Source organism: Xiphias gladius, chromosome 21, assembly GCF_016859285.1.
Source record: "Xiphias gladius isolate SHS-SW01 ecotype Sanya breed wild chromosome 21, ASM1685928v1, whole genome shotgun sequence".
NCBI lineage: Eukaryota > Metazoa > Chordata > Actinopteri > Istiophoriformes > Xiphiidae > Xiphias > Xiphias gladius.
The window spans coordinates 7156796-7176930 of NC_053420.1; the positions used below are offsets into that span (position 1 = coordinate 7156796).

General features: G+C 40.0%; 1 protein-coding gene across 4 annotated transcripts in view; it reads left to right on the forward strand.

Annotated features, from left to right (window-relative positions):
* Nucleotides 1–20135, forward strand: part of arhgef10la (Rho guanine nucleotide exchange factor (GEF) 10-like a) — a 101301-nt gene that overhangs the window by 5684 nt on the left and 75482 nt on the right. For 2 of the 4 annotated variants that reach the window (XM_040159757.1, XM_040159760.1), the window contains exons 2-10: nt 3168–3467; nt 6155–6182; nt 12881–13041; nt 15230–15328; nt 15426–15553; nt 16823–16918; nt 17650–17758; nt 19164–19264; nt 19707–19784. In XM_040159757.1, the coding sequence (XP_040015691.1) occupies nt 3173–3467; nt 6155–6182; nt 12881–13041; nt 15230–15328; nt 15426–15553; nt 16823–16918; nt 17650–17758; nt 19164–19264; nt 19707–19784 (1095 nt within the window). In that variant the 5' untranslated portion in view covers nt 3168–3172. Of the gene's footprint in view, nt 1–3167; nt 3468–3995; nt 4382–6154; nt 6183–12880; nt 13042–15229; nt 15329–15425; nt 15554–16822; nt 16919–17649; nt 17759–19163; nt 19265–19706; nt 19785–20135 lie in introns of those variants that run through there. The other 2 variants (XM_040159758.1, XM_040159759.1) reach the window with 2 other exon arrangements.

Genomic DNA, 20135 nt, shown 5'->3' on the forward strand with positions numbered 1-20135 from the left:
CTTTGTTTGGCTGAATGCATGAAATCCACAAATGTCTGTGAATAGCCTCCCACTTAGACTGTTATTCCATTTGACAGCTAAAGAAAGACATATTCCGTCTGTTCTCAAGGAGCTGTTTGCAGTTCCTAAAGTGGCCGAGTCACATTCGTATCTCTTGATAGGAAGTCCTCAGGGAGGCTGAAGAAGGAACCAGCGCCAGAGGCAGAATCGTCTCTGCCTGGCACTGTTTGTTGTTGTCAATGGTCCACTGCTCTCATATTGTCTACTGAGTGTCTGTGTGCCATTTTCTGTTAAGAGAAACCCTAAAGTAGGAGTGCTCGCGGTGACTTTCTGTTAGGTTTTCCAACGCTGTTTATTCAGTCACCAGCTGCTGCTCTCTGCCATTGTCTGTTGATACACCCAACTGCCACTGACCAATGGTTTTGAGGTTTGCCTGCAGTCGGTCAAACAAAGCTCTCTGTAAATCAGTTGCTAAAGCTAAATATGCAGCCCAGAAGATTTCCAAAATCCTGACTGAAAGCCTTACAGTTATTGGTTAGGAAACTCTTTTTTGATCTTTCTATTTTAAAACCCTGTCATTGAATTTAGTTCTTTAAAGCAGATTACATATCCTTACTGCTTTGCTTTGTGAAATAAAGTAAAGTACAATAGGGAGCTGAGACGGAATCAGGCAACATCATTTGGATGCCAAGTATCCACAAGATCCAACTGAGTTATCAAAGATTGCACAATTTGAATAGAAAGAAAAGGAAAGAGAAAAAAATAAAATAAAAATAAAAAACACCACTAAATATGCAAATCCAAGAACTACTACGTTTAAAACATGACATAGTATAATGTTTGGTGTTTTCAGTCAGAACTTACACGGCAAGTGTGTGACTTGGTTTGCTACGGCTCACCCATGAAAGTGTACAAACACCTCACTTTCCTCTGCACACATACGACATCCCTCCACTCATTACCACATTTGGTACACAGTGGGAGAGTTTTCAGCGCTCTATGTAGGTCAGGGACAGGGTGTGTGGAAGTTGGTTTCGTCTCTATTCTATGATGTATCTCATTTTCCCCTCAAGAATAGCTTTCACACAGCACCACTCCCTGGGCTCTTTATTTTTCTAAGCTGGAGTCTGGTTGATGGCTTGTCCCAATGCCTTCCCTCGGAGGAAGCTGTTCAGAGTACCTGTCGTTTTGCTTCGGAGGAGGGTAATTCAAGTGAAAAAACATTTGGGTTCCAGTTTTGTATTAGTATTAGCAAACTGATCTCTTATTCAAGACACCAATCAATCCCATTCACTCCGGTGAACAATCAAGAATAATTCTTAAGTCAGAATGGCTTAGTTCTATGGAAGTATAGTGACAATAACTTTCAATTAAACCTTACACTGTAGGTTTTTTTTTTTTTTCATTCATTCAAAGAGGATGCTGCTTTCTTCTGACAAAATCCTCCATTCTTCTACGCTGGGTTTGTAAGAGCCATACCATAGACCAAGCATTCATGGTCCAAATGACATGTGAGCTAATCAGTGCTGCAGTGATGAATGTTGAAACAATGCTTTCTGAGGCTGAGCAGAAGTTTTCCCCGCACAAAAGAGTCATTGTTGATTTGACCGTTGAGTGGGCTGACTGGAGAAAATGTGTTTGTGGTACAGAGGCGGTAACTGGGTCCAGAGGCTGCAGTGGCATATTGTACTTGTAAACAGGCAGAGAACTAATTTCAAAGGAAGGCAGAACTGTGTTCTATATAAAACCCCTATTTTATACTGTAATTTAAGGCTTTCTGAAACACATACGGTAGTAATTCAGGATTCAAAGCCACGAATGCTCCCGAACCACAGCGCCAACATCATGTCCCCACTGAGCTGTCAGCCAGCCGTAGTAAAAGATAACGAGAGCCGTAACTGACATTGTGACAGCCTCTGCATCCAGGTTAAACACTAAGTGCTGACAAAGAGTTTTACAATCCACTAGCAGTACGTTTTTTTCCCGCACAGCCAGCCTGCGTTCAGCTGCCTCCTCCTGATGCTGTCATTTTCCCAAAGGGGGCCCGACAAACTGCCCTATCGGGCTCAACAATGTTGCAGCCCTGGAAGGAGTTCAGTGCTAATCAAAATGCAAAGCAGATGCTGGATGCAGGCGTGTTACACTAACATGCAGAGAAACAGAGCCTGTACAAATCTTTTACAAAATCCCCATATTTGCAAAAAGACCAAAACAATTGCAGCAATTTAATGCCTTGGGGGTATGTGTGTCATTGAAAATGTTATTTTGAAAATATGCTAACAGCAAATCTAATTTCCATGATTACATCCAACAATTTACATCCTCATCTGCTGAGGAAATAACATGGGCCCAAAAAATCACTGCAAAATCTGTTTGCAAATAATGTATGCCTGTATTGATACATTTTGATTATTTTTTAAATGAATTCCCAAAATGTCTATGCCGCTGTAACAGTACACCTTTTTTCATTGATAAGACAAGATGAAATTTGCCTCTCAGATAATTGAGGTCTGTGATGTTGGGGCACATGTTTTCATCAGTGGGTGTGTGGATATCTTAATTAATCTTCCACTAAGCCTCCTCAGACTCTTTGATTTAACCAACAGTCTTTCTAGTGGCCATATGCCATGTTTATCGTGCTAGGATTACACTCTGCTTCCTTCTCTGTGTAAAATGTGGAGTTGCGAGTTTACATTTCTTCGCTTTAGGTTCATTTATGTCAAACTGTTTGACAAAAGTTGTTCAATTTAGGGTGTTTGTTATGCACTTTCGAGACAACACACGTTCTACTGCATGTACTGAAGAACTGAGGAAGCATGAAATTTTCAGTCTAATGTTTTGCAGTGAGCAGACTGTTAGTTTAAGAGTTCATTTCAGTTAGTGCGACACTGATTTTATCTTAAAAGGTATTTCACAGGCTAGTGTTTTGTTAACCAACTTTGGTATGTTTATAAAGACCAGAGAACATTCCTATCCTCTGGCCTATTCACCTCTTTGACTTTATCCAAATAATTCTTATTATATGAGGGGTGGAAATTAAAACAGAAGCCTACATGTTACATTAGAATTCAAGAAAAATACCTCCTGTGCAGATGTCATAGATGTCTCTCTTAATTCAAATCGGTGGACAAAACTATTTACACTCGAATTGCGGCCCCTTTTTCCAGGAATTATGTCGACTGTGATGTCTCAGCAACCACCGAAGGAGGATGAAGAGGAGGAAGATGAGGACCAAGGGGAAGAGTTTGTGTTTGAGGACAGCACGGACGAGGAGAAACTTCCGGAGGACAGTAAAGGGAGCAGCCCGGACTGCGTCAGCTCTGTCCAGGTGTCACAAAAGGAGGACAGTGTGACATCAGACAGGGCGTCGCGGACAGTCGCAGGCCGTACACAGCCTCCCGAAACCTCGCCTTCTGCTGGACAGGAGGGCATTCCCACCAAGGAGGCGGCGCCAGTTTCTACTGCAGGTAACACATTTTGAGGAATATTAATTTTCTTAACCTGGCGCTGGATCGATCTTGGTTGGTCAAACGGCCTAAAAGTGATAAACCTATGCTGGCAGGCAGTGGAAAATGTACTCAGATACTTAACTCGAGTAAATTTACTAATACCATACGGTGTAATTCAAAACTTTCCCCTTGGTAAAAGTATAGAATTAGCATCAAAATGTACTTTAGATGAGAATCTAACTTAAAAAAATAATGTAACCAGTTACTCACTACTTGCTGTAAAATGTGATTCCAACAAAACAGCAGAAGTATTAAGTCATTTCTTCTAATGTTTGAATCAAGGGCTTTTTAAATGTATAATACTTAAGTAATATCTGCCTCCATTAAGCAGATATCACTGCTCAAATTGGGTTGCATATCTTTAATTATTTGTGCAGTTGTTAACGAGTTGTACTAACGCAGTTTTAGTGTTATAAGGTGTGTGTGTGTGTGTGTGTGTGTGTGGGGGGGGGTTATTTTTTCTGAGCCAAGCGAAGGGACCAAAGACACTAAAAGACACATTTAGCAGGTGTAGAGACTGAATATCAGACAGTTTGTGGCTTTGCGGCTTCATAAGCATCCACCCAACAGTTTGCAGGTGAGCTACTGACAATTAACAGCTAGCTTTAGCTTTAGCTTTAGCTTTAGTTTTATAGCCTCGGTGACCGATGTTACTCCCGTTGGTCACGGTCAAAGCCGCCTGGTTCAAACACCCTCCATCTCTAAACGAAACCGCACTCATACGTGAATGTGAGCAGCGGCTAAGGTGACACTGCGGACAACGTGTGGGGACGACAACTTTGAACTTACTGGGAGGCGATTTGCTTTTGGTCTCTGGCGTAGGCAAGCAAGCTAAGCTAGCAAGTCTGGAGCAGCCTGTGCACCGATCAGAGGTAGCTACACAAAATAATATGGTCAACCTTTCCTTCCATCTCCTGGTAAGACAGGAAACAAGCCGACCAACCAGAAATATTTAAATATTAATAAACGTAAAGTAATTAAATAGGAATTATCATTTTCAAACTGTAATTACGAAATTACTGAGAAAAATAACTAGGTTAGTTGGCAGTAATCGCTTAACCGAAGGGCGTTACTGCCCAATCATTATGTATGGCCTTATTTAATGTTATATTATTATACATATTATATTTTGTTAATATTGAACCACGATTACTTATGCATTTACCCACAAGTAATATTTTAATGCTGTAGATACCAGCTGGTAGTGATGAAACTATTTGTTAGTTTTTTTCTGAACTGTTGTTGTAGTTGCACATTGAATCATGTTAGCAATTAATCAAATTTAATAAGCTGACAACCTGCTTTCGATTCCAATGTTTATATGAAAAGTAACTTAGCTATAGTACCAAATAAATGTAACTGACGTAAATAAATACCTCTGAAATGTTGTGAAGTAGAAGTATAAAGTGACATGAAATGGAGGCTTAATTATTACAATAGGTTAAAAACACCTGTGTGGGTGGACTATAGGTGTGCAGGGGCCTTAAGTAAGCGGCTCCACCTCTACTCGCTACAATAGACTTATTAAAAACAAATGTAGGCAGAGTATATAAATACATCGAAAATGCAACAAAGTAGAACTGTAAAGTGGCATAAAATTGAAAAAAACTAAAGTACCAATAGAATAGAACAGAAGCGAATACAACTTTCTTGTCCACAAAGTTACAACATTTGCTTTTGCCCATCTGGCAAACTGGGGATTACCTGTTACTGGGGAATTGAATGAGAGTGTGACATGGGCTTGTGGTCAGAGTTACTATGCTGTCACCAAAATCAACACGCTCCATCCTCTCAACATTCTTCAGCCAGTTGAATGTGGTTTAAATCTCTACATAATGGTATTCAATTGATACCTCAGGCAGAGAGGCACTAGAGAGCAGAGTTACCTTTCCCCTTAATTGGATGAAGTTATGTAGATATAAGCATGACATATTTACTACTAATGGCTTACGATGCCAAACAGGTCCCGGTCATTTCACACCCAGATAAAGATAGAGATTTAGGTCCTGGACAAGTTCTGTTGGAAAAAGTGAAGCGATTAGTGCTTAATTAAAAAGCTTTTTTACCAAGAACATTACTGGTAATCTGTTAAGTGGGCTGTGGAGATGCGTAGGGGAATTGTGGGCGTTGATAATAGTGTGTAGTGGAGGTCTGTTATGTAATTGAGGGCTGAGAGAAGCTGAGCTTCAGATCCCTCTCTCACCAGATGATGAGTATACATGGTGGGATTCAAAGGAAATCGATCACGGCATTTGTTTAACAGCACCTTCGTTGTACATACCTTTGCTTTGAAAATACAGTACAGCCATGCAAAATCAGATTTAAGTTGTGACTACTTTACACCATCTGTTTACCGTAATTATCTTGGACTCATTAACACTTGCTGAGCAGTAGTATTTATCAACTTATCACGTAGGTATCCTTCCTGTAAATAAGTGTGATTAAGTTATTGAAGGAAACTTTTTGTTTTTGAAAAGTTCTACTGCATACAAGAAATGAAATAGAATATTGCACCACAAGCTGACAGTCTTTCAAACTGTCTTTTTAAAAAATCAAACAAAGTTGCATTTGTCATCTTTCAAATATGTGCCTCCTTTACTTTGGAATGGTTTGTCTCATGGTTGCCGTTTTCCTCATTTTGACAGATGTTCCAGTTAGTGAGTCACCCAGCTGGTAAGTTGCCTCTGATTCCTATCACAGTATGGAGAAAATTACTAAAGCTTGGCAGAGAATGTAAACTCAACTCAACACCACACCCCATCAGTGTCATGTCATTATGTCTGAGATAATGTCATGCTTACACTCCATCCAAACACATCACACAGGGTATGAGATACTGCGATGCTGTGCTGCATCTATTTGTACAACAATAACATGGCAGATGGCATGTCACACCCACATTGAGAAGCGGTAATGTCAAGTATAAAGAGATGTTGCTGTTACACATGTAGAGGGAACTCACAGGATTGCCCAATTCCTGATGATGCATACAGTATGATAAGATGAGTCTTTTTTTATACTCCATCGCTAAGATTTCTGCTGCCAACCCGATACAGCGGAGGTAAATGGAAATTAATTTGTCATGCTCAAAGCGCTGAAAAATGACATTTGAATAGTTTCCTTCCAAAAGCAGTAGATATTTTTCATGGCAAATATTTTGACATTTGTTGCAGGCGAGACAAGTTTTGTGTAACAACTAACATAAATGTCTTTATTCAATTAAGTGTCCCTATAAGCCATTCCAGTGAGCCAGGATCTACAATACCAGGAAATTTGAACTGGGACAGTTAATGGAATGCAGTGGTAATTAATGTTATTAATCGCACCTGTGCTTTTCCTGCTGTGATGTGAAAATGTTTACCTTGAAAAGGCCTTTGGAGCTATTTTTTTTACAGGTGAAATGGTCTAAGTGACAGTGAGGTGTATGTGAATTATCAACTGGGACATTGGGCCTAATGCAAGAACATTTTCGTATTCTTGTCCAAAGATTCTCTTACTTTTTTCTGTGAGGCTTGTTCATATGAGTGCTCCAGTTTGATTCTCCAAACTCCCTTCACTTCACAAACTTGGCATTAAGTGATTGTTTCAGACTGATGACTGCCGCCGGTTCAAGAGGAGGTGTGCATTTGTGAGATTTGATCATCATTAGCATAATCATTGCCCCTAAAATTGCCATATAAGACTTCCCGTTCTGTTTTGTTTGCAGGAAAGCTTCATTAAAAAAAAAAATCATAAAAGAGTAAAGAGAAGAATTTTAAACTTTGGCACTTCAAGTCTGCTCTCAGAAATCAGCAAACAAAAACATAACAAATTTAGCAATGTCAGTAGTTGTATTAGAGGACTCATAACAAATATCTTGTACTATGAACAAACAAAAAGGTAATTGCACATCTGTCAATGATGTGTTAGCAGATTTGATCAGATTAAGCCACTGTGATTCTTATGTCAGTTAAGTGTGTTTTCCTCCTGTGAAGAAAGGCAGTGTTCATTAATCACGCGACAGGTATGGACCATTGGGAATTTCGTTCATACCTAGGAGAAATTTCGAAATGCAAGAAAATTGGTGAATACCACAAATTCTCTTAAATTGCTTGTATGTGCAGCAAATATATTCATACGATTAGTACTTGCATGAGGCCCAGTGTTTCTGGAAAGACGTGTTCCTGTTGAGTTCTTCGTCATTTTTAGTGAATTGAGTAGCACAAATAAAATTAAAATAATCTCTATTGTATTTGTGTGATAGCACAAGTTTAAAAGCCTGCACACCCACGGAACACCTAATCAACTTCATTTAGTTTATCTGATATGACCTGTGTGGGCATGAATGACTGTGTCAGTGACAGCTCACTCACTCTCCTTTTAGCTTTGCCACATGAGTTAGGGTGGGACAAATTACACTTCTATAGTCCTTATTAGTACAATTCGCATGGTTTTTGCCCCTTGGGGTAATTTTATTCTTTATGATTTGGGTGAAATGACATGTAATATTTGTGGAATTTAAGACTAGGAGTTCCTACATCCACATGTGGAAACACTAAAATCAATTGATAATCAGAAGCCTTATTCTTGGTCATGTGAAGTGAACTATAGTCTCTATATACCTTTCTCGAAGAGTAGGTCTATGAATGAAATGACCCAAACCCCCGACTGATGCAGTCAGACAGCATCTTTCATATAGTCAAGAAGACAGTTTGCTTTAAGGTCTCGGCACAGTAAATGCTAATGTGACAGTTTATTGATTCCTCTGAGGCAACTGTATTTTTCCCTGTCCCCCTCTATAGGGAGGTTGGCCATCCCACTTAATGGCTCAAACAATCGGAATCTCATCAGTCACTATAAAACAAAATGAAAAAAAAAACACTGAAATATACAGTAGTTTCTAGCTGTAAAGCTTATACCACTTTCACAGTGGGGATGCACATTAGCATCTGTTTTGAAATGGCTTGAACCACCAGTTCGTGGTAAACACCCCAAAGTAGTTCAGAGACTGTAATACAAATACAGTATAATATACTATACTAACTTCTACATGCTTTCCTTGTTGGTTAACTTGATGCAATTTGCTTTAATGTTCTAAGCTAAAACAAAGCAGAAAAAAATAGTTGCAAACACCCTTTGGTTCAGATTCGATCAGAATCATCCCTCTCCAGCTTCTCTGGTCTGCATGTTGAAGCCACGCTGGGGCCCTGATTTTGTGAGGCCCCCCACCTATTCTTCTAGGAAGTGTGCTCAGAAACCTCTACTGATAGTTGACTGTAGGGGTTGGATTCCTGTGGGTTTTCCTGTGCTGAAAAGAGGGGCCGGTATTTGTACACAGGTGTAAGTTTGTGTGTGTATGTGTGCGTATATGGTTCTGCTGTGTGCATATGTGTGTGTGCATGAATGATTGCATATGTGTGTGCTTATGTGCATTTGTGTGTGTGATGGAGTCAAAGTGAGGTCTTGGCAATTTCTCATGTAGGGAGGTTTCTGCTGAGTGCACATTTCCACTTTGGTTTAGTCAATAGTCTGCCTTTTAAAGAAGAGCTATCAATAGCACTTTCCACCATCAAGGTGTTTGGACTGTCAGCACATCCACCAGATCTGTCAGCAGTTTTAGAATAATATTGCCAAAATTACTTTGCAATTGTTACTGCAGAAATATGTTTTATTCTTAACACTGCAATGACAGCACATCAGCTTGTTACAACTATTAGGGTTCAAGGCAGCAGTTCTCTCCTGTGAGTTTTATGCGCTGTTTAGTGTTTGATGTCAGCATTTACTTCTTACTCAGCTTTTCACCCCTTGACAGATAGTTTTCATTAAATGCACTGCATGGAACCTCAGCAACGAAAAGATTAACACAAGAAATTCCATGGCAACGTGGCATGTAATTATCTGTTTTATGTACACAGAGCTCTAACCTTAGAGAGGTTTACTTTAACTTCAACTTTTCTTGCCCCCAACAAAGTTCCTTTTTTTTGTTTGCCTTCACCTTTTACCCCTTTGCAGCCTTGCAGAACTTTACACATTTGCCCTTGCAAAGACACTCATTTAATGTAGCTTACAGAACCCTTTTATTTTTCACACCACATTTTTTGGAAGACCCCTCATCTTGTTGTACGTGCCTCAGCTGGGTGTGCTGTGAAAGCAAAAGAAAAAGCTGATACTGTTAAAGCATTGAAAACAAACAGGTATAATGAGAATCCATGAACCAAATACTTTGAGTGCTGTCTAATTGGAGTCTGTTATATACAGAACAGCTTTGTGCAGTAACACTGGATGCATTGTGGGAATGGTTTAATGTGAGGTGTGGGCAGTTGTTTATGGGGGAGATTTATGACCTGAGGACACACTGAGCTCCATCAATATGGTCAGCACAGTGCTTGTGTAGTTATAAAAGACAGCTATCCCCAGGAGAGACCAGGGGGCAAAACAGGTAGAGCTATGGCATGCAGTAATGCCCTGGCACGGTAGCTGAAGGGAACAGAAACAGTGTGAGATTTGCATTCAGGCAGTTTCTACTTCAGGCTGTGCTCTGCCCCAGGCTATGTCATTTGCATTAAAAAATGATTCCTGCTTCTATCCTTGAGCTATATGATTCACTAGGGCTTATAGGCACAGATAAGTTGTGAAGGGATGTGCAAAGATATGTCTGGATCAATAGCTAAACTGCTCAAATCAGTCACACCTGACATGAATGTATATAGTCAGGCAGACATGCTTTATATCGCTATTGTTCTGGCACCACTCTTTTTCAAGACAAGCAATTTTAATGACAAGAGATCAGTTTATTGTAAGAAATGTGTTGACAAATAGCTCTTTAGTTTATTTTCATGTGGGTGCAGATCGTTTTTGGTCTGTAGATTGAGATGAATGATCCAGCGTCATAGGGAATGCTGCAGAGTAATACTAGGAAGTCTTTTGCAGCTTTACACCACTGCAAAACCAAACGCCTATTATCAGTATCTCTATTATGACATGTTGACAGGGCATTATATCTACTTCCAGGTAAGTGGTGGGCATTTATTGCGCAACAGGGAGTGCATTGCACAAACACGACCAGGATTAGGACTATATATAAATAGTTTCTTCAATTAGAATGGTATAATTTTAATTATAAAGTTATGTTTACATACATTGTTATATGTACATATAACCTTTTTAAATAAAGGAATAATAATGATCTGCTTTCCAGATTGGGATTTTCTTAAATCTGAACAAAGAAAATTAAAGTCAATGTAGAAATATGTATATTTTTTTGTAACTGACACAGTGTACTTTATTCTCATGTGGTGAATCTTACCTATCAGTATTCCATCTATGGTAACACAAATGCTACAAATGGCCTACTGTTATTTTTTGATCCTTGTCTGCTCCAGGCATGCATTCCTTTCTTTCTGTCTCATAATACACAGTTCACTGGGTGCTGTACCGTAGAAGGAAAGATAATGATTTGAAAGATGGTTGAAAAGGGATAGTCTATTTCTATTCCCACTTTAATGTAAAGTACGTGTCTGCAAGGCTGCCTTCCCAGCACTTCATTTTATGCACATTATTTTCTTGACATGTCAGATTATTCTGGGAGATGCCCATCACTCTGAATGGCTGCTGCTGCTGGCATTGTGATTATTGCTGAGGTGTTTAGTAGAGGGACAGATTTAATTAGTGTAAATTGGACTCTCCTACACGACGGATCCTGTCATATTATCAGTCATGTGGGGGAGGACAATCCCTCAGTGGCAGCATCGACACAGGCCATGTGATAGCTATGTCAACAATATTTTCCCCCTGTGACGTTAAAGTCATTTTTTAAGGCTGGTTCAGGGCATGTTTTCATTCAAAAAACCAGCGGTGATTATAGTAAGCCGCAGGCATGACAGATAATGGCAGTGACAGGGGCAAGTTAAATAACTCAAGTAAAAAGCACTGGGTGTGATTATATTTTTTCCACATGGCCTTGCAAAAGATGTTCTGAATTAGTAGCAACTTAATGGAAAAAGTAGCAGTAATTGTTGTCCCAAATAATAACCTAAATGATTCCACTTTGTAATTATTTGTATAATTCCGATAATTCACTGTTTTTCAGTTGCAGTATTTGTGTGGGTAGAAAAGTTTAATAACCAAAGTGCCTGTAAAGCCTAGAAAAACTAACAAAACTAGGATGTCACTCAGTAGAGCACATACCTCCACCAAGGTCAAACAATCCTACACGTCTGTCTTCCTCTTATAACTGAAAAATAAGAGGAAAATAGAAGTAGTCCGATAACATAAATGATATATTTGTCCTAAAACATAGTAAGTACAGCTCTGTGTGTAATGCGGATCAGCATTTTCCAACAGATCTGGATTATTATCTGTATTATCTTTCATGCACCTACCGTAAATTGGCAACTATTTTGATGATCATTTAGAGCACTTGTGATGGCATTTTCAGAATTTTTACAAACCAAACAATCAATCGATTAATGGAGAAAATAATCCGCAGATGAATCCATAGTGAAAATAATCATTAGTTGCAGATGGATACAAAAGAGCTCCACCTCAACCAGCTACACTTGTGACCTTTACTTGTAACAGAGTACCTTTACTTTGTGGTATTTTGCTCAGTTAAAGGATGTGAGTACTTCCTCCACCACTCGTGCTAATATACACTAACATGCTCTAGCAAAAAAACCCTTCTGTTTTCATTCCTTTAAGGGTCATTATAACTGATGATGATGATGATGATGATGATGATGATGATGATGATGATGATGATGATGATGATGATGATGATGATGATGATGATGATGATGATAATAATAATAATAATAATAAAAAAATACCATATACTGTGATACCTTGAAACCATGATTTTTACTGAGACGTTTATCATAAAATGAAGATCTCATAACATTGCAACCCTGGTCACAATGCTGATTAATTGGTATAAAATCTTTGATTCACACTGTGAATAGGGTGTGTGACAGTAGTACAAGGAAAAGAACCCAAAAAGATGATCTCTCTTATATAAATTATCACTTCCTTGGCCCGTACCCTCACTTTCCACCAAATTTCATTGAAATCTATTGAATGGTTTATGACAAATGTCTGCTAATTATCCATTAGAAAGACCAACAAAAATCAGAGAAAAGAAAGCCTCCTTGGAGGAGGTAAATATGCACATCTGCCAACATGGAAAAATAGTGTTCCAGAAATGTTACCTCAAAAACATGATAATAATTTGACAGCAGCAGTATGTGTTCTGTCTGGCCTTAGGGAGTGTGAGTTTGCTTGCTTGGATAACAAAGAACTATTTTGACCCCCACCTCCAGCCACTCTGCCTCCCCTTCCTCTCACTGAAATTAACAGTGTTAGTTTAACCGTGCCAATGTTTGGGTACCTTCCAGTGCCTCAGCAGCAGACGAGCTCAGTACGTCAGCACCTTGTGTGGGAGAGGAGCTCCTAGGGCTTCCTTTGGCGCCGGCAGCTGTGGAGACGCCGGCTGATTCCGGAGACCACAGCAAAGAAACTGTCAAGGAAAGCTTTGGCTCGAGGGACATCTCTGAAGGTACAGAACTAAATCATATTGACAGGGAAGTGATGCACCTTATATTGTAGATCAAGGGTTCAATTTCAGACCAGAAAGATTAAACCTAAGCTTGCCTTGGGATTCAGGCTCATTCCACCTATGTATTATAGTGTTCACACTACGCGGACAGATCTGATAGAAAACCAACTGGGCCTCCAGAGTTGTGTAAACAGTATATGGACCACAACATAATGACACTGGCAAAATAAATTGTGGACCGGTATTTTGTTAGTACTGCACATTGCATCTTGACCTTGATCAAAGTTGACAAGAACACCATATTACAGACCTACAGCCATCTTATGGCTCATTGATTTCTACGGTGAAACGGCCAGACACACATATGTATTGAAACGTGAATTTGAACAAACACACACATGTGCACACTGTATTCACACACATACCGACACAGTACATACTGGCTCACGCACACATACTCCCTACCATGATTTGATTTCTACACGGACATGACATGAATCCAATTAATTCAGGATGAGGATCAATAGAGACCCATTTCCATGAGGGAAAATTGCTTTTGGATTTCGACTCACTCAGCAGTACTGCTGTTATTTGAAGGTGGCTCAGAAATGAGAGATGTAAAGCAGCCCTGCAATGCTGCATGACATTTTTAATGTCCCACTCTTCTGATGTATTTTCTCACACACAGGCCTTTGCTGTCATTTTGAACGTGTACGGTATATAAAAACTAAATATTAAAACTACATTAAACCTCTGTTCCAGATATCTGAAATTATAATGCAGAAAGGGGAAAAAGCAAGCTAACTTAAGACAAAATAACACTTTTGCACTGATCTTAATGGGAAATCTGTTACAGTGTTATATTTTGGATTTTACATTTAATGCTATTTTCAATCACCAAACTACTAAATATTTTGCATTTGTATTAACCTGCTGTGGAGGGCAAAAACCTGCCTGTGTTTCAGTTTGACCAAATGTACTTTATGTGGATCATTATGAATAATGAAGTATTTCCTGTTTGCAAAAGCAACCATGTCCCTTCACTTCTTGAATGTGGTCATGGCACATTGTGTATGATTATCTGAAATTGATTTCAGATTGCGTCACTGTGTATTTTTCCTTCACATTTGCAACAGCTAGGACATATTCATAATGGCAGTGTATTTTTGTGATCACCTGCAGTGCTAATTTGACCTATGAATGAGTTTATTGGAGTGTCATTGTGCTGCTGTAGAGAAAAGTTAAATAAAAGTTGTGATGAACTTTCGGTTTACAAAATTTGAAATAACAAGCCACGTTCCCAAGAGGCCCGGTCCTTTACAGATATGCTGATAGTCAGGCTGATAGCGCAAATCCAGTTGTTTTCTTCTCTATTCTGAATCCTTTCGAAATGCACAAGTGAAGGAAAGTGGGTGAGATATAAAGAACATTTGTGTAGCGAATCCACTTTTGAAGAAAAACGGTTGCACTTTGTTCATCTCTTGGATTGTGCTCAAGGTTATTTCGAATTTTAGGTTGAACTCTGCTGAATAATCCATGAAAGAATACACATCTCCAATCAGATTGATTGAAAACAGTGATTGTTGCTGTTCAGGGCTTAGGAGAAAGCGTTGCAGACAATTCACAGTTTAAAACCAAATCAATAAAGCTCACTGAGTTAAATTAGGCTGAAACAGTCTTAAAGCAGTTAATGACAAATCCTGTCGAGTGTAGAGATAGAATGGGTCAATAGCTCAAACAAGCTGGATACAATCATGTTGTGTCACATGGAAAAAGCAATTATGGCAACATGCACACGAGATGTGCCAGATCTTCCCGAGGAAAAGGACCTTTAAATGCAAATGATACAATAAGTATGTAAATATTCAAAGGCTAGAAGCCAGAAGATCTGGCATCTTTTATCTATTCTGCTTTGCCAAAAGGATTCAGGGAAGGTAGTTTGGAGTTGTATGTGCACGTCTGTCTTTGTGTGTCCGTGTGTGTGTGTGTGTGTGTGTGTGTGTGTGTGTGTGTGTGTGTGTGTGTGTGTGTGTGGGTTGTTTTTGGGGGAGAAATTTAAAAGAATGATCTAATAACGAGGTGCAACTATCAAACAGAAAGGGAGATAAAAGATAGAAGACAGGCACCACCATTTTTCCATATAAAAACAATGCTTGTTTTCTTTGATGCTATTGGTTTTCTTTGCCAGCTTTATGTGTGGCCGAAGCTGAGCCACAAAAGACTTCAGAGGCTTCAGAGGTGATCTATGATGATGTTCCAAGTGAGGACCCCCTGTGTCCTGACGAAGGTTAGTCACGGCAAAGGAATATGTTTGTTTGGGATGATTGTCCATCCATGAATCTTCCATGAGCTTCTGATGTGTAACATTTTTTAATGTTTAACAGAAATGATTTATGAAGACGTTCAGAGAGACAGCGGCCCTTTGAATGCAGACAACGGGTGGAGCTCCAGTGAGTTTGAGAGCTATGACGAGCAGTCTGATAATGAGGCCAAAGTACCAACAAGGAGCAAGGTACTGTGTGTAGATGTGTGTGTGTGTGTGTGTGTGTATGCATGCATGCATTCCTGATATATGTATTTATCCAACAAACATGATCCTCTATGTTTATTTTAAAAGGCATCATGACCGGCCAGGTTGTTTTGGTTCGTTTCCAGCGCTTACAAAATAATCACAGAGAATATTTCATCTCCTGCTCCTCTAGTGCAGTTGTCTTTATTAATGTATAGAACTGGAAGGAAACTATAAAGAACATGAAAAGTGAACAACAGGCTGTCTAGGCATTATACTTTCATTTTGGAATGAAGGTAAACAAGAGGCATTTCTGTTTGAATAGCCTCAGATCTCCTTGCCTCTTCTCTGCCAAGGATGCCGTTCATCAGTGTTCTGCGGCACGGCTACAGAGTGTTGGTCTTCCACATGATGGCACTGTGTGCACATTCACATTGTGCTGCATTTCCTTTATGCTTCACCAGCCTTTAACGTGCATGCATCGTTGCAGGCAGAGAGAAAATTTGGAGTCATACTAATAATGAAGTATTTTGCTGAGTTGAGTCATTATTAATGTATAGAATTATACACATAAATAAAAAGGTTCAATATGTTAAAATGTGTAAAGACAGGTATAACGACACTGTTATCCAAAAAAGATCCAGTGTTAATGCTTTCAGAAAGGAGGGAGACCAAAGGGGAAAAAAATGCTTGTTGTATCTGGACGAAAATGAGTTGCTCCGGAGGGTGTGGTGTTAAAATCCCCCCCACAGTTCCCTTGGCATGCCTTTCCCAGGCCACTGAACAAAAGGAAGCATTCAGGTACACTGGTTGAACAATTAATAAAGAAACCTTGACTATTAGGGCCCGACAACACTGTTCGGCTAGCACAGCCTTCATCAAAAACACATTGTTTTTAATTAGTCTTGCCTGATTAATTTTTCAGCAAGTGTACCTGCAGTTCAGTTCATTGCTTAATTTGAGAAGCCTGGGACAGCTGCGATAGAGTTTGCTCCTTTATTATTTGCCCTAAACTGCGTGCACCCCCTCCCCCAATCCCTCTATAAATCAGTGGCCATTAGTTTCATAAGTATAAGCCCTTTGACCAAAGCAGTACTCCAAGCTTTCACTCTCTATGCTTGTGATTAATTCCCGATGTTGAGTAGCTTGTTTTGCCTTGATCACTTTGCCTTCCATTTCCCTTTTCTATATCCTCTCATCTACTCTTTCGCCTTTTGTGGCTAAACGCTACCTGCCACCATGCCCCGCCCGTCCCTGTCCCAACACCTGTAGCCCTCTCCTGAAGTGTGTCGGCTGAGGGAGCGGTGTGCCAGGACCAAGCGTGAACTGGCCATGAGGCTGTCTGGCAAGCACAACTATGACATCAAGGTATATCTGCAGCAGAAGTGAACACAGCGATATCACACTATTTCTTTGCAGAGCTCAAAGCACTCTGCTAGATGTTTGCCAATAGGACTGATGATCATCCAGAGCTGAAATATGCTGTGATGTATGCTTAGCTGACTCAGAGGCTTAACTGACTCTCTGCATCATCCTTCCCAGCTTTCCTTTGGACTGTGACTTTCCTTTAAGACTCTGTGTCGGCTTCTGTCTCTTTCCCTGCCTGCTTTAATATCAAGACGCATTTATGGGCCACATGAATTATTAAATAATATTCTGCGTATTTACTTCCATAAACACTACTGCAACTTGCCCCCAATTAATGACCTACTTTCCTGAAGTAGCATCATTTAAAAATACTATTACCCTGGTTGTATTCTGGGTTTGTGGAGTCTGGTTGCAGGTCCTCTGTGATGCCCAGGGTGGAGTTTGTGGTCAGCTAAATTCTCCTACACTGAGCAGTGCGGCTCTGTTACTCTGATGTGTAGTTCACTCTGTTACCATAATCTCCCCATGATATGCTCATAGACTCTCTGATTAGAGGCTGTACAGCAACCCACAGGGAGCCACAGATGGTGAGCTTCATGATGAGCCCACTGAGCGCCACTTCTCTCCATCTCTCTCCCGAGAAGCACCGTAGGTTATCAAGTCTCCACAGCATGGCACATTCCTTGTGCTCTAACGCTCCTTCGTTGTTTCTGTCTGCTCCTTCCAACCAGGTTCAACAGCTCATGAAGGCGGCGAAAAGTGGAACAAAGGATGGGCTCGAAAAGACCAAAATAGCCGTCATGCGAAAAGTTTCCTTCCTGCAAAGAAAAGATCAATTTGGTAATGCAGGGAAGTCTGAAAGCTTTGTAATTGTTGGTCAGCTCGCTTTTTTGGATGAAAGTTATACTATTTTTAGTAATGGGTATTGGTTATGAAGTTCGTGTGTTGTTGCTCCTTACAGTTAACTCTATGAATTTAGAAGCAGTTGCTTGTGTGTAAAGCTAGCCAAGCCAAAGTAGTGACTGAGGCAGATAGAGTAGAAGGTGTTACTTTTTCTATATATAAATCTCTTCAGGAAGAAATGAAAGCACTTTGACAAAGACAGATCTCACTGATTATAACCATAATAAATAAAACGGACAATCTTTCTCAGTTTTAAGACAGACGATGTGGTCACGTAAAGTTTTTGATGGGTTAGAAAGAGAAGGATTAATCATGCAATACAATATAGGTTGTGTTATAGGAAACCTTGTCTTAACAATAGAGGAAGATTAGCATCCATTAATGGAGTATCAAGGAACTCCATAAACCACAGATACCAGACCCACGCGTCAAACAAATCTCCGAGCCATCACAAAGAGGTAAAGAGGCCAGTGCTGCTATTTTTAGGTGTTGATCGAGGGAAATCTGCACGGCATTATATTTCTCTTCCACCAATCCTCTGTTATCGTTCCAAAGTCTTTAATTGGAACGGTGGAAGCTTCTGGTATCTATGTCTTTATGGCTATGGGTGAAGTGGGGGGTTTTTTGTTTAGAGTCTGTTGAATGTATTTGTGCCAATGCAGAGATGCGAATGTGCTGGATTGTGTTTCTGCAGACACACTTCCTGTGTGCCTTCTTTACTCCTACAGAGATACAGTATTGTCTTGAAAGTTTTTCTTTTTTTTCGAGGGCCTTTCTGCCTCTCTCTCTCTCTCTCTCTTGCTCTTTTCTCCATTGCTTTCTCTGTCTCTCCATCTCTTTTTCAGAGAGTACAGAAGTCTCTTTATATTTTAGAGGTATTAAACTTAGTATGTTGCATTGTGTCTCCAGCTGCAGTGAGATCTGAAGGCTGCCTTTCTGTTGTTCCCTCTCTCTTATTCTCTGTCTCACTCTCTCACACACGCGCACGCAGACACACACACACACACACGTACTTGTACTGCTATCTTTGTGAGGACCAGTTTGAGTTTTAGACCATGGGAAAGTGAGGACATTTTAGCCAGTTCTCACACCTTCAAAGGGCTTTTTGAGGGTTAAGACTTGGTTTTAGTGTTCAGGTTAGAATTAGATTTAGGTTAGGTTAGGGTAAGGGTTGGGGTTAGGCATTTACCTGTGATGGTTAAGGTTACGGCCTAGGGAATGTATTATGTCAATGAGTGTCCATATAAAGATAGAAGTACAACTGTGTGTGTGTGTACAAACACAAAATCTTTCTCTTTTCAATGTGTCTGTCTTTTTCTCCTTCATTTCTGATTGTCTGCAGAAGAGGAGGATGATGCAGGATACCTTGATGTGGCTGTGTCAGAAGTGAAGCACCCCCCCCCACAACTGAGCCCAATGCCAGAGGGGCTGACCAACCACCAGGTGCACCTGACAATTTTTGCAGATATTTCTTTTTTTCCTAAATGTTTAGCTAGCTTGTGTAGAAACCAGTACTGCGCTTAACATCTAGCATTTATGTAATTAATCTGTACCCAATAGCCTTGAGTGAAGGCTCTAGGCTGTCATGTTAAAAGTATTAATTTGTTATTTCAGTATTTTTACATATCTTTTTATGGACTATGCTATGCTTTACAACGGTTAGACCAGCCACTTTCATGTCATAGGAAATCCAATGATGCAGATTCCGATGGAGGCGTTGTTCCAACAGATCTATTCCTCTTTGAGTCTTTTTTCTCCTGTGACAAACACGTGATTATAGTGCAATCCATCAACCTGTGCTGTGCTTAACTAAAACCATACCGCACCGCAGCTCTATCATGTCCTCTTAGCGCTAGATTTCCTGACTGGTCTGTTGTCCACGCAGGTTGTCAGACGCCATATCCTTGGCTCCATTATTCAGAGCGAGCGGAGCTACCTGGAGTCTCTCAGGAGAATCTTGCAGGTGAGTTGTTTGGTCCCTGTTGTCCTCCTCTGCCACATGCAATATCTTCACCATTTAGCCAATATCAATTACAATGAAAAGAGAAGCATTGATATTCATCAAATTACCAAGGTGTCTCAGCATAAATAATCGTGATAAAATATCCGTCCTCATTTCTGTGGCGTCGTGCTGATGCTAAGATCGAGACTGTTAGGATTGCACAGGATGGGGTGCAGCCTCTGCTCTTTAATCTCTCGTTTTTGTGGGGGGAAAGCAGACTTTTATCTCTTAATCACAAAAAATGAGAAGAGCACCTACTGAAATGGAATCAGCAGCAATCAATAGTTACCTTATGCACTGCAAAATCCGTCA